Here is a 14,307-nt window from a genome sequence, read left to right as displayed (position 1 = left end):
ATTTAACTGTACCTGCTGGTATTATTTAAAGCAGGCTGAGGCAGACTGTGCGATAGGGAGATTCAGCATAACCCCAAAATACCTTAATCGGGTGGTGTTCTGGGGATAGAGGACAGTCAGCTCCACCGAGCGAAGAGTTTTATTATATGGACACCATCCAGTGACTGGTGAAAAAAAATATTTATAGATTTAATTCTGCCCTTTAAAATGTACCAGTTGTCCCATGGAAACCTTCTGCAGGGTTGTTGGTTCCGCTCTGTAAAAAGCCCTAAAACATTTTCTAACTGCAGGAAGCCGTGTGGGCTCTCCCCAAACTCCTGTAAGTCACCGCCAGACCCGGGGTGTTGCGGAGAGGATTTGCCCGCTGCCTTGTGCTGGCACCCCAGGCTTTGTCTCAGCTGCTTTACAGAGATAAATTCTTCTGTGTGCAGCGGGAGGGGAGCTGGAGGCTGACTGGTGCGAATGGGAAGGTGTGAGCGTGCCGGAGATGTGCTCAGAGTTTGGCCTGGAGGGACCAGGTTGGCTTCTTCAGACGTGTGGGTCTAAAAACGCGTTCAATGAAAGCGTAACGTGTTTGTAAAGTGCAATTAGGTGGACCATGGGACTCTATATCCTTAAGCACAACTTAGAAGTGCTGGTTTATTCCTTTCCCACTGTAATTTGTTTCCAAAGACCAGCGTTCAGGTGCTGTGATGCTGCCCGTAGATCGGAGCCGAGGGAAACCTCATTCCCTCTCCACAGCTGCGGAGGTCTCAGAGGCTCCCACTTGGTCCATATTTTTTCTCCATGGTAGAAGCGCCTTTTGCTAACATTTTACAATTTCTCCACACTTGTCCTGCTCATGGATATTCCATGCAGTTGGTTATTTGGGGCTGTTTGGGGGGAAATCGGTGCCTTTCCCCCCCCGGCAGCTCCCAGCCTGTGTCATCCCCATGGCTGTGGCCCAAGTCTAAACTTAACCTTGGCTGAAAGCTGAAGATAGTCCCTTTATCTGATGGCAAACGAGGAAATACATTTCTTAAAATAATTAATGGTCCCTGAAGAGTATCTTTTTATTAGCATCCGTGTGTGTGAAAGCTGCTGCTCTATAAATACGCGGCGGTTTCCTGCTCACAGCACAGCGCTGACAGGGAGACCATCCCGAACGGGGTGCCGCCCCTCGGAGCTCCAAAATCCCATTTCAGTGGAAATTTCTGCCTTTTTTTTTTTTAATTATAATTACCATTTATTGTCGGGGGGTGCTTAAAAAACCCTGCTGAACAGCGGTGAATAAAGAGCCCGGGCCTGGAGGCATGTCCTGATGGTGGTGGGGTGCTGGGACTGCTGCTGGGGGGTGTTGGTGGGACCACTCCTGGTGGGACCACTCCTGGTGGGCTACTGGTGGGCTACTGGTGGGCTACTGGTGGTGATATTCCTGGTGGAGATGCTGTGGGCCTGGTGCCGCCGTGGGAGCTGCTGCCCGGGCTTGCCGCCGCGCCCGGGCGTGCGTAGCAGTCTGCTGCAGCAGCATTAATCATTACCTTGGGGAAAGATAATTATTTGTGGAGAAATCGTAGCCCGTTAATGAGGAGCCGTGCTTAACTGCTTCCCTGCTGCTGGGAGCGCTCGTTTGAGCTCCAATTCCCCTGTGGCCACCTTGCCACCTTGCTCCAAGGCACCTCAAGGCCGTTGCGGGCCCTGCCTCAGGTCCAGCAGCAGAGGTGGCCAGAAATGGCCCCAAAAAGCTTGAGGCAGAGGTGGGGATGAGCCTTGGCTGTGGCTCAGCTGCTGGTGCCATCCTTGGGGACAGTCCTGGTGGTCCCAAGGAAGAGATGGGCCTGCAGAGACGGGGCCATGAGGCACCATGAAGGCTGTGGTGACCTTGCTGTGAAACACCAGGGTTTTGGCAGCGAGTCTACCACCAGAGTTGCTTATTTTGTCCCATGTGCTTCTATTTCCATCTTTCCTTGCTGCCAGGCACCTTTGGTGTGTCCCCTGCTACGTGCCGGCCCTGGCAGCCCTTTTTGGAGGGCTTGTGTTTGCCCCTGGCCTGCACAGCCCCAAGCCTGGGGGTCTGTTACCCTAGAAGAGGCCGAGGCCATACCAGGTGCCACCTGGAACGATAAATCCTTGAAACCTGCATGGATTCCCCATCCCGGCCCTGCACTCGGGGTGAACTTTGTCCTCAGGAGCCCAGAGGAGGTGGCTGCTCCCCACCAGCCAGCTGGCCTTGCAATGAGCTGTGCCTAACACCGGCGCGACCTCCAATCCAGGCAAACATGGAAAAAGATGAATTTACTATGAGCTGTAAAGAGGGGATCCGTATCAGCTTGTAAGGAGGTTTAACGCCCAGCAGCGTGTTCTCAAGTTTTGTCCTTAAACGCTGCGACTTGCTTTTGACTGCGTGGCCCCAGATGAGTGCTTCCTGCTCTTCGGATCATGCAAATGCTGGTTTTGTTTGTTTGCGTTGACTGCAAGGCAACGAAATGGGGAAACAGGATTAGAGGGGCGATTTGGGAAAAAAACACTGATTTCTCTAATCAGATTTGAGTCGCAAGCTGGCTGCTTCTGCAGGGGGGTCAATGCGGGGAGAGGATGCCGGGAGGTGAGGCAGGTCCGGGTGCTCGTGGCTGAGGCTGGGCAGTGCCATGTGAGCACCGCCTACATTTTACGATATTTAGGAATTGGGCTCCTCGTTGTGCAGCCCTGACTTAGCTTTTACTGCCTAAAGCTGCTAAGGAGGTATGGGAGGATCAGGAGACACTGTGTGGCCCTCAGGTTGATGGGCAGGGATCCCTCTCCTTCCTTGCAGGCAGCTCCGTGCCTTGTTCTGTCGCCAAAAGGCTCCTCTTGAGCCAGGAACCAGGGAGATATTGGGGTGGCACTGGACATCCAAGGGGTTTCCCAAAGATAACAATGTGGAAATGTTTTTTTTTTCTGCTGGAAATCTGCTCTTGGTCGCTCTGCAGGCAAGGGCTTCTGTGAGATTGCCTCTGGGGCTTTAGTGGGTCCTTGTTCTGCAGCCTCAGCCTCTCCGACACAGGGGCTGCGGGTTCCCTTTTTCAGAAGGGAGAATTAAAGAGGAATTTGTATTTATTTGCTTGTCTGAAATACTCCTGCCCCTCAGGAATATGTGCTCCGGGCAGCTCCTGCAAGTGCCGTGGCACAGAACAGCTTTGAGCTGATCGGGTGCTGAGGAACGCCAGCAATGCTGAAGAGCCTAAAACAAATACTCCTCGCCCCTCTCCTAACGCAGCCTCTTCGCCCCGTGCCTTTGGCCAGGAAGGGTGCTCCAAGCCCTCCTCTAAACCTCCTCTCTCCCTTGTGCCTGCAGGGAGTCACCAGCGTTCGGCCGCAGCCCCCTGCTGCGCTCGGCCCTTTTTGGGGGAAAATGCACTGAAACGGGAGCTTCGCCAGACCACGGCTGACGGCGACCTCTGCCTGGACCCTGATGGACTCCGACACAGGACTGCACTACCATGGTGATGATCTTAACCAAAACCCGGGAAAACAAAGGTGCTGACTCCGTAACATGCAGGACTGAGCTGGTAAGCCTTGTGGGGTGTTCCTTGACAGCTCTGCTGCCAAAGCTTTATGGTGTGCTTTCTTCTCGTGCTGCAGGACCAGATCTTTAGATCTTTATATGTTTTTTTATATGGTTTTATCAGTAGTGCTCCAACGGTTTCTACTGGGCTGCATTAATTTCCAAGGAGCAGGCGAGTGGTAAATGATTGGAGTGCCTTACCTTTTGCATGCGTGCATCTCAGTAAGCGTGCACTAGGATAAAAAGTAAAAAAGTAAAGAAATAAAATCAATGCCATGAATGACATGGGTTAGAAGTTGCTTTACCCAGAGCGAACAGATGCTCGTCATTAATAGGAGGATGAGCAAGTGGGGAGCAGGATTAAGGGGGAGATGGCAGAGGTCAGGCTGTGTTATCCCTATGGGATAACACGGAGCCATCCTATAAAGCAGAATGCAGGGCTGGCCATGGGTTTTTGCACCTCCAGGAGAAATTGTCGTGGTTGGAACAGAAAATAGACCAAAATGGTTCCTCACAGGGTGCAGAGAGCCCCAGATAAGGATGCTCAGGAACACGGCAGGAAGCAGCTGGCAGGATTAGCCATAAAAGGGCATTTTGAGCCTGAAAACAACATAAATGCCCGACTTTGCTGGGGATGAAGGTCTGTCTGGCCAGGCTTCCTGGGCAGATAGCGCAGGGTGCTGGGTGGTGGAGGAGGAGGCGACCAAGCCAGAGGCTTCAAGGGGTGAAATTTGGGAAGGAAGGCTGTTGATACATTAGGAAAGTGTCAACACTTCACTGTTGGCTCCTGCCAGGAAGGCAGCATCTCCTGCGAGGGGGAAGGCTGAGAATCAGCTCTGGCCATGCCCCAGGAAGATTTGGGAGCCTGGGCAAGCATCCTGTCCCTGCACATCTCCCTAGGGGGCTGCTGCCTGTGCAGTAGGGGAGCTGGCTGCAGAAAGGCCGAAAAGTTTCCTCTCCGTGTTGCTGGGAGGGCTGCGGAGCTGCACCACCAAACCCTGCCCTCCCTTGCTTGCTGGGTGCCTCCCGCTGCTGTGGGGCAACCGGCTGGTCCTGGCAAGACATTCACAAGAAGTCTGAGCTAGCAAAGAAAGCAAGAGTGTTTCCAGTGACTTCCTGGGGCCCCCGAGCTAAATAAAATAAAGCTCTGAGCTGCTGTCAAAAATGCTGCTTTTCCTGGGGTTTGTCCCATTTCCATGGTCACTCCACTTTGGCCACTCTTTGGAGAGAGCTGCCCGTCCTCCTTGCCTCCTGATTAATTTTACCTGCCACCTAATAAGATGGTACATTATTATTATTATTATTATTATTATTATTATTATTATTATTATTATTATTATTATTATTACGTGAGCAGGCAAGGTGTAAGAGACGAATCAGGAGAGAAGGTGTGATTGTGGTGGCCTGACGCCAGGTAAAACCCAGCAGTGGCAGCGCAGATGGACGCGGATCACATGCCAGAGCTTTGCTCAGATGAAGTAAAGCCTCGTTCAGAGAGGATGGAGCTGCCAGGACAGGCAGTTTGAAAGCAGAATGTGGGTATTTGGGGGGAGAACAAAAGAACAATTAGTATGAAAGTGTGTTTTTGCGGGCATAGCTGAAATGGCATGCGATGCCGGATGACATACTGATTTATTGTATATAGAACTGTCCATGCCCATTTTTAGAAGTCTGATTTTTTGCCATACACAGTCAAGAGGAAAATTCTTGGACAAAAGGAGCATAAAAACCCAACTGGGCTTATTTAGTGCCCGTATAGTGGCATTTTTCCCTATTTTTAGTGCACATGGGCACCATGCAGATTCAGAATCCTCAGGAAAAATGCTGAGGTGAATCTCAGAAACATGCTAATGTGTTAAAAAAAACACATAGCTGCTTTGTGTCTAGGTGGGAGACCTTCATGAGCTTGGAGGGGGTCAACCACCACTGCTGCTCCTGTCCTGCCCCGTCCAGAGTTACTGCTGAATTCCCAGTTTAGTTTCTGCACTTTTGGGTCCAGGGGCTGGGGATGTGGCTGCAGCTGTTCCCGTGGGCCAGGACTAGCCGTAGGAGTGATGGTTTGCCAGCTCAGGTCTCCACACCGACTCTCCACGTGAGACATGAACAGTTTTTTTGGTTATTTTCAGCACACTCCAAAGATGAGTCAAGGACCTACGCTCTTCTCTTGTGGCATTATGGGTAAGTAGCTGAAATTTCGTTCTGTATTTCCTTCACCTCCGCTCCCGCATCCTCGGCCATGTGCGGGGAGATGTCCTGACCTTCTGGAGCCCTCCCAAAAATGCATCATGTCCCCGGGTTGCAGCCCCTTAGTGCCACAAGGTGCAGTGTCACCCGGTGTGGGAACCCCTTAGTGGTGACCATCACAGCCAGGCCACCCTCTTTTTGAGGGGTGCTCTCCTGTCCTCCCATCTAGGCTGGGTGAATTGCTTGTCTCCCACCCCCCAGTGCTTTGATGTATGTGATTATTTTTAGAATTACTCGTATTGTTGGGATTATAAGCATTTGGGGTCCAAGAATGTGTTTCTCATGGTTTTGCGTATCCAGCCCACGCCCATGACTCTGCATGATGCAAATAATAAATATGAATATTATCACTAAAATGTTCTGCTGCTTGGCATGATGTGTCTGATCATGCCTCAGACAATAATGAAAATATCATTTTTTTGCCTTTAACAATAACGTGAGCTGTTGTATATGGGGTTTAACACCTTTTGTGGCAGAGCTCTCTGTCATCTGTTATGCTGGAAAGCCTCTGAAATTGGTGGGGGATTGGTGCGTTGGCCCCCGATCCCGAAAAACCAATGCTGCAGGAGGATGTGCCCCTATATTGTGTTCTTTGGGTTTTGTAACGGGGAGCCAGTCACTAGGCGAAGTCTCAAAACCCAATTAAAATTGTAGGTCAAGTTTGAGCCAAGCTACTTGGTATGAAAGCCAATGCTTTGCAGACAAAGAGGCTGCCCCTTTTCTTCGTGGACACAACTCTCATTAGCGTTAATGGGAGCCGAGCACATGCATTGAGGGGAGATATTTCCCAAGCTCCCTGATAACTTGAGTCAATTGGAGGAGGCGGGGGGGGGAAGATGGAAAATGTTTTGATTTTTTTTTTTCGGATGAAAGTCACAAGCTTCTAAGTCAAGAATGGGTAGAAACAGTCCGTTCCCTTTCTCCTGCCTGTCAGAAATGAGGAAGGGACAAAGAAACCCAATCAGATGGTTTTGTCTTGTGCTGTGGCACTGGCAGGCTCCTCCACGAATATGAAGAGCCTGAGCCTAATTGAAAACCAGCTTGGTGTTAATAGCTTTTACAAAGCCTTTTGCGTTCTCCTAGCGCGGTGCTGGTCTTCCTGGGCTGCCAAATTATCCTGTTTCCAAGGGAACCCAATCTCACCTCCTTGACCACGGCTTACCATGTAATTGTCTTTGTCATGCCCAGTCAAGAGGAGCGAGTCCCTGGCATGTCAGAGCATTGTGTGGTTTGTGCTCCATTTTTCAGGCGTCTTTCCCGAACGCTCTTCTTGATGCCTCCAAACCTGGGCCACGGTCACAAACCAACTCCATGCTGAAACTTGCTCAGTGTTTTAAGTAAATCCCAGGGTTACGACGGCCCCAAAAGGGCAACTGGGTAAATATTTCAGGTCAGGAGGCCAAGAGGGAAAGCAGGGAGGTCTCTTGCCAGAGGGGATGCCATATCCAGGGATTGCTCCCACTGCCAAATTCAGTATTGGTGGCCTCAAACCAAATCTAAAGGAGTCAAAATGTGAATGTCACAAATGTCTTGGTCAATGGGCACTCCAGCAGCATCGCAACGGGCAGCACGAGCCACTCTGCCAAGAACATTGCCTGCAAAAAGCTCTGAAAAACACTGTGAAGGGGACAGGGGTAAACTGAGTCCCACACATTTTAGATGTAGGATGTATTGAACTCTGAAAGGGTCTGAAAATTGATTATAGGTTTTATTATTACTCGATATATGAGCAAACATTATTAAAGGCTTGATATGTCAGATGGTACAATGGTAGATCCACTTTTTTTTGATTTTTAGGTTTATAGGTAATACTCTGTCAGTGGGATGACAGAAATATTAGTTAAAAGACTGTTGAATTTATAGTTCTAGGCATTTCATCTTTAATCTTCCTAGCAAAGGGCTACCTAAATAAAAAAAAGCATTTTTCCCCTTCTCCTTGATGGGCCCTCGAAACACCTGGGAGTGTAGGAATTGCTCTGTTCCTGGATGGAGTCTTTTTTCCTTCTCTTTCCTTGCGGTCTCCATCGCATGCCCTCCAGTAAAAGAGCGTGTTAGAGAAAGAAGCGAGCGTTTTAGAAAGTTTGGGTATTACTTTTGGCTTGCCCTGTTGGAAATTTTCCATCTGCGGGTGGACGGCAGTGGCAGCTGCACGCTGTTCTAACAACACGTTGGCAGCATTGACCAACTCCTCCTTAGGTGGTGAGTAAGAAGTTTTTTGGCACCTCAGTGGGTAGCAGCGGAGGAGCGGGCACGTTTTTACCAAAACGGTGTTGAATTTCCCCCCCCATGCACAAGGAGCATGCACGCGTTGCCTGCTCTCAAGCAGTAGGTTTGGGGGCTCGCACTTGCTGAAGCCCAGCTCCACGCATTATTTTTAAATCTGATTTGTGCCAGGGGAAAGCAGGAGGGCCGTCAGGCTCCATGGCACTGCCACCAGCTAATTGCAACCATCAGATTTGTTCCACGTCGAGGAATCATCATCTCCTGAACATAAACAAGGGGCAGTGGAAAATACAGGTCCGCCTTTTCCCCGGTGCGCCGGGGCCAGGAGACTAAAATTCAACGTGGACACCACGTCGAAAAAGGGAGCTGGATGTGCACCCGCACGAAGAGAAATGTTTGGGTTAGGATCCAAACAGAATTTATCTGCCAAAAAGGAGGAAAAAAAAAAAGTGATTGAAACCCGTAATTACTTTACAAGTTGCTGTAATAAATTATGTATGAATGTAAATTATTTCACAGGGAAAGAACGTGGAGGAAACTTGAGCAGAAGGATCATGCATTATGTATAAAAAGGAGCTGTAAAAATATTATAGCAGCACATTTGTGCCGTTATGGTTAAAGTTGTGTCAGCATTTTGATTTTACACCCTTCTTCTCTGTGGTTATGAGCATGGCTGTTAAAATTTACTCCGTGTCATCGGAGGAACGCAGCCCCTCAGCAGGCGTTTCGGCAGCCGCCGGCCATCCCAAAGGTGCAGGGGAAGAAATGCAAATGTTTCCCTGGGCTCCAGGCTTGTTTTGGGGTACCGAGACCCTAAATCAGGTTGGTTATTTCCAACGAAGTTTCAACAGGACCTCCTTCACCTGCGGTGCTCGTAAATTAAATGCCTGCCCTCGGTCTGGTGGTGTGTGCACAAAGCTCACCTGGCCTGGGATGTCACGGATGGGTTCAGGTCTTTGGGGTACTTGGAGGGAATGGGATCCCCCTCAGGGCTCCCGGTGCCCAAATCTTGGAGGAAGGGCTGCAGCAGGGCACAGGTAGCAGCAGGGCTTGGGGTGCCACGCTGGGTTTGCTGTCAAACTCGCCATCGGTCTGGCCCTTCGGTGGTTGCTTATTGCGGATGGAGAGGTTCATCCCTCATCTCTCCTGGCTTCAGGCAGCAATTTCACCTCAAATCCCTTGGGTGAAGTTTTCTGGTTCATCAGCGACTAATCTTTATGAACAGAACAGAGCAGTCCAGTTGGAAAGGACCTACAAAGATCATCCAATTGACCGCTTGAGGACTAACCCAAAGTTAAAGCGTGATATTGAGGGCACTATCCAAACGAACGCTGACAGCCACGGGGCATCAACCACCTCTTCAGGAAGCTTGTCCCAGTGTTTGGCCACCCTCAAGGTAAAGAAATGTTTCCTAATATCCAGTCTGAACGTCACCCGGCTCAGCTTTGTGCCGTTACAGTACAGCTACAGCAAACCTGGTGCCTTCATCCGATGGGAGCCAGCTGTGCGAGGATCTCGGGGCTGTTCGGAGGACACCACCACACCAGTCTGAGACCTCAGGACATGGACTTGTTTGAAGGTCACCCAGGGAAAAAGATGGACGCTGTTCCAAGTAAATTAGGAAAGGGTAAAATGGGGGTAAAAGGGGAAATAAAGCAACCTGCTCTAGATTAAAGGGTAGCAGGCTTTGAAAGGTAGCATGTTTTAAACCCCATAAAGCCATCCTCGTTTAGTTAATGGACATATTCAGCAAGTGACTGAAAGTTTGGTAGCTTTAAGTTAAAATCCAGAAGTCGGAGGCTCAGGCTATCTCATCTGAGGACAGCGACAGCCAAGAAGGACCCGGATAACCATGAGGAAGAGCTTCACGTGCCACAGCTGCATCGGAGTTTTATTGCAAACGTTCTCCATCATTTTCCGAGAGGCAAACGAGTGCTTTCCAGCAAAGCAGTTTACTTCTGAACCGGGGAGCTCTCTCGGTGGATTTTATCCTGGAACAAATTGCTGCCTCTGGGTAAACCAAGCTGAGGTTTGTAATTTAAGAAAATTAATACAGGCTTAGCTGCAGCAGTATTAATGGCTCCGCTGCAATTATCGTTATCAGCGTTCTCGGGACGCGAATCTTGGTCTTAAAAAATTGAAGAGAAAAGCAGCCAGGTTTCCTCACGGGGCTTTCCCGGGTCATTTCATCACACCCCCGACCCCTAGACCGCCCTCATTTTGTGTTGGATTTGTGGATTTGTGTTTCCATTGGTGTCAGGGCAGACACTCTGCCTCGAAAATACATTTTGGGGGCTATTGTGGCAGCGGGGCACCAGCACCCCAAGCACCTCCTGGATGGGAGCTGCCCCGCCAGGCACCCGACTTCCTCCAGCACGTGCTGAGCACAAAGGAAAGAAGCAAATAATAACCCGAAGTCGCTGCTCGGGTTAACAGCACGCTTACAAGTTTCCTCGTGATTATTTTTTTTAAAGATTTATGGCTGTTTGTGCAGGAGTCACGTTGGAAGAGGAAGGTGTCCTGTATCCTCTCATAGAAGCTTACCGAGCCCTGATGTAAGGCGTGACGTCTGGGCCCGGGGGTCGTGGCAGCTTGCCATAAAAAATTAGCTTCTATTTCTGGTCCTTTTGTCTGGTGACCTGACCCGAGAAATCTCTCTGCCGGCAGCATAATAAGGGGGGGGGGGAAATAATACAGATCTAAACATAGATGTGATTGTGCAGCACGGGTTTCTCGCTTTGCATTGTGCTTGTTGAAATGAGGAGGGCTAAAGCACGGCGCAGTGGCTCGGTGCAGCACCAGGCTGCTCGTGGAGGGAGCTGGTTTTGGGGGGAAAATGGGAAAAGGAGCCAAGAGTGGTGTAGGGACAGCAGCTTAGAGAGGCGCTGGGTGTGACCTCCAGCGCATCTTCCTTACCACCATGCTGTACCTACAGCTGTGGGGCGGGCACGGCTTTGAACTCAGAGCTCAGCTGTCTAAGTGGAAAAAAAATAGAAAAAAAAAACTCTAAAAAATGCTGCACAGTTTAGATAGGATCACACAGCACGGTTTGCCTCTGTCTGCAGCAGCCGCCGCCGAAAGCAGCCCCAGCGGGCTGTCGGGTGATGACTTTTTTCCATCGCTGCAGCCCCACCAGGGTTTGCCTGTCGAGCATCAACTGCAAGCCTGCACAGAGCCCTGCTAGCCCCAGCAGCCCGTGCCAAGGAGCCAGGCCCCGATGGGCCTCCCCTTTCTTCTTTTCTAGGCAGGGAACCGTGTGTGGGAATGAGCTCACCGCACTTAAATCCTCCTCCTGCACGGTCGTGGCGGGGATCCCCGCCTGCAGCTGCAGCCGGGCTCGCGGTCTCCAAGGGGCTGCCGGCCCCTTGCCGTGCACATCCTGGATGGGGAGGGAAGGAGCCGTGGATCTGGGAGGCGTGGGTGTCTGGGGGCTTGGCCCAGGGCGTCCCCAAATGCACCCGGTTAAATGAAACCCCAAATGAAATGAACGCCCGAAAGCAGGTGGCAAAGCAGCAGGTGGGAAAAGCTGCAGGTGGGCAAATTCCTCAGCGTGCAAACTGATGGAAAAAGAGGGAGAAAATGTAAAACATTCAGCGTGGCTGGGAGCAAGACAGCTCGGTGGCCGTAGGGGTGGCTTTTGGCTCCCTGTAGGCTCTGATGTCCTTGGCACGGGGAAGCAGTGCCCCCGTACCCGTTTTGCCCCAACATTGCATCACCTTTGGGCTCTTCACTTTGTTTTATTTTTGTGAACCTCCCGGGCAATGGTTGATTGCAGAGCCTGGGGTGAAAGGGATGCATCCGAGGCACGATTTATCGCAGCGATCTGGCAGTGCCCGTGCCGTTTCGTGGGGCTGCCCTCCCCTTGGTGGTGCAATCTGGATATCGGGGCTCCGATTTGTATCGGCTCCGAGCAGCTTCGCTCCTGCTGCAATCCTCATTTTGGGCTCTCCCTCTCCATTTCCACCACAGCAACCGTGCTGCTGGCGGTTTGGGAAACCATATTGCAAGAGTAAATTAATTAATTTGCACTGGAAAACACCCCGTATGCTACTCTTTGTTTATGGACGCGGCGAGCGAGTCGCAGAGTTAATTAACGCTAATGCCTGCGCGCTTGTGTGTGTGTGTGTGTGTGTGTGTGTGTGTGTTTTTGTCATTTCTGCCCCAGAAAATGACAGATGGGGAGACCTCAGCAGGACGTGCCCTCTGCAGATCGAGCAGCCGGGCGCCAGCATCTGGGACTGCCTGGCGGACAAGGGCGAGGAGAGCTCGCTGTGGCCGCGGGAAGCCTCCAGCACCTGCTCGGTCACCAACCTGATCAAAGAGCTCAGCCTCAGCGACCCCCACGGCCACCCCTCGGCGCCCCCCAGCAAGCGCCAGTGCCGCTCGCTCTCCTTTTCGGACGAGCTGGCCGGCTGCAGGACGTCGTGGAGACCCTTGGGCTCCAAGGTCTGGACGCCGGTGGAGAAGAGGCGGTGTTACAGCGGGGGCAGCGTGCAGCGCTACTCCAACGCCTCCGCCACCATGCAGAGGAGCTCCAGCTTCAGCCTCCCCTCCCGTTCCCATCCCTTGGCCTCCTCCTGCGACCACCCGGCGCTCGCCAGCCGCCTGGGCTGCCAGGCGAGGAAAACGGGACCCGGGGGGCCGGGAGGTGAGACGTGGAGCCCTGAGGGCGGCCGGGCAGACATGCAGAGGTCCCTGTCCTGCTCTCACGACTGCTTCTCCTCCTCGGAGCCCGGCCCGCCCTCGGCCAGCAGCACGCCCGCCTCCACGCCGCAGCTGAGCCGCCGCGCCACGGGGCTGTGCCGCAGCCGCTCGCAGCCCTGCGTCCTCAACGACAAGAAAGTGGGCGTCAAGCGGCGCAGGCCCCAGGAGGCGCAGGAGCAGCGGCCGTCGCTCGACCTGGCCAAGATGACCCAGGTAAGGGCGGGCAGGGGGCTGCGGGGAGGATGAATCCCCTTGGGATGGGGGCTTGGGGCTTTTCGCGTTGGACCTCCCAACGCAGGGCGTCCCAACGCGCTTGGCTGTGCTGTTTGTGTTAAAACTCCCGGCTGTGCTTCATCAGGTGAGGCTGAAAAACATCCTGGGGTTTTCTCCCCTCGCCTTACAGCATGATTATCCCATGCTGTATGTCCATTTTCCCCCCTCTTGCAAGGATGGGATGTTTTATGGCGCTTCATGCCTGGCAGCTCGACGGGTGTTGGAGTGAGCTCATTCGTGTTGGAGGAGGCGATGAGCTTTTCCTTCTCCACAAGAGCTTAAAAGATAAAAAGGGCCGGGGAATTACATGTTTGGGTGACTGCAGGGGCAAAACGCAAGGCTTGCAGTCATCTTTTGATAAACCCAGCAGTAACATTTAATATGCTAAGCTCATTTTATTAGCTAACAAGCCGGACAGGCAGTAAAACGGCTGACACTTGCTGTTCCATTTTACTAGCCACCAGCTGCAATCACAAAACTGCCATCACCGAAGGCCTTCCCATCTCCTGGCATCGGTGGAAACGTTCCTAAACTACGTGGCTGTGCTCATTGGTGTCATTCCCAGCACTGCTTTGCTTCCTGCGGGTCTTTTTCCAGGAGGAGCTGGTGATGATGAGGGTGGTGGGAGGAGGCACGGGGCTGCCGTGCCCGGGGTGCAGCCTGAGGCTGGAGGAGGGATTTTTGGGGTCGTGTTTGGGGCAGGATCCGGGTGCAACGCTGGTGTTTGCAGCAGGCTGGCTTGGAATATTTTGTCCTATCATCGAGTTCTCACCCCAGATGAGGTGGAAATGGTGGTGGTAGTTCAGTCTTCTTGTCTTTGTTTCTCCTTTTCCTCCTCCTTATTCTCTCTCTGTGCACAGCCGCTCATTGCTTCATCTGCACGTGCAGAGCCGAACGTCCCACAGGCCTGCGGGAGGGTTTCGTGGTAACCCAAAGCCTGCAAAAAGCCCAAATTGCCTGAAAACTCCTCAGGTACTCAAAGTACTCCTCAGGTACTCGAGGTACTCCAGACCTTTCGGGCTTAAACCACGATGCTGAAGGAGTTGCAGAGCTGCAGGAGGTGGTGGCTTGCTGCACGTGTGGCCCAGCTGCATCTGCTGGAGTGCTCGGTGGTGCACAAAGGGAAGAGAGAAAAGGAACTGCACTATTTTTATTAGCCTTGCTTTTTGGAGAGTCTGCGCAGCGCTTGGTTGCCATCTCGGGGCGGCGCTTGGGGAGATGAGCAAAAAAAGGGGTTCTGCAGATGGTGGAGGAGGGCAAGCCGCAGGATGGGGATTGCTAGGGAAGGAATAAAAAGGAGCAGAACTCCCTTACCAAACACGTTATTTTTAAAAATTGCC

The 14,307-nt window shown here is 52.0% G+C and overlaps 1 protein-coding gene across 7 annotated transcripts in view; it reads left to right on the top strand.

Annotated features, from left to right (window-relative positions):
• The window catches only part of FAM53B (family with sequence similarity 53 member B), a 29,722-nt gene that overhangs the window by 5,956 nt on the left and 9,459 nt on the right, over positions 1 to 14,307 (top strand). For all 7 annotated transcript variants that reach the window (XM_027460737.3, XM_027460740.3, XM_027460739.3 and 4 more), the window contains 3 exons: positions 3,314 to 3,527; positions 5,650 to 5,701; positions 12,156 to 12,907. In XM_027460737.3, the coding sequence (XP_027316538.3) occupies positions 3,459 to 3,527; positions 5,650 to 5,701; positions 12,156 to 12,907 (873 nt within the window). In that variant the 5' untranslated portion in view covers positions 3,314 to 3,458. The remainder of the gene's footprint in view (positions 1 to 3,313; positions 3,528 to 5,649; positions 5,702 to 12,155; positions 12,908 to 14,307) is intronic.

Source organism: Anas platyrhynchos, chromosome 6, assembly GCF_047663525.1.
Source record: "Anas platyrhynchos isolate ZD024472 breed Pekin duck chromosome 6, IASCAAS_PekinDuck_T2T, whole genome shotgun sequence".
NCBI lineage: Eukaryota > Metazoa > Chordata > Aves > Anseriformes > Anatidae > Anas > Anas platyrhynchos.
Note: the sequence above shows the minus strand (reverse complement) of the source record. Positions and strands in the feature narration are given on the sequence as shown.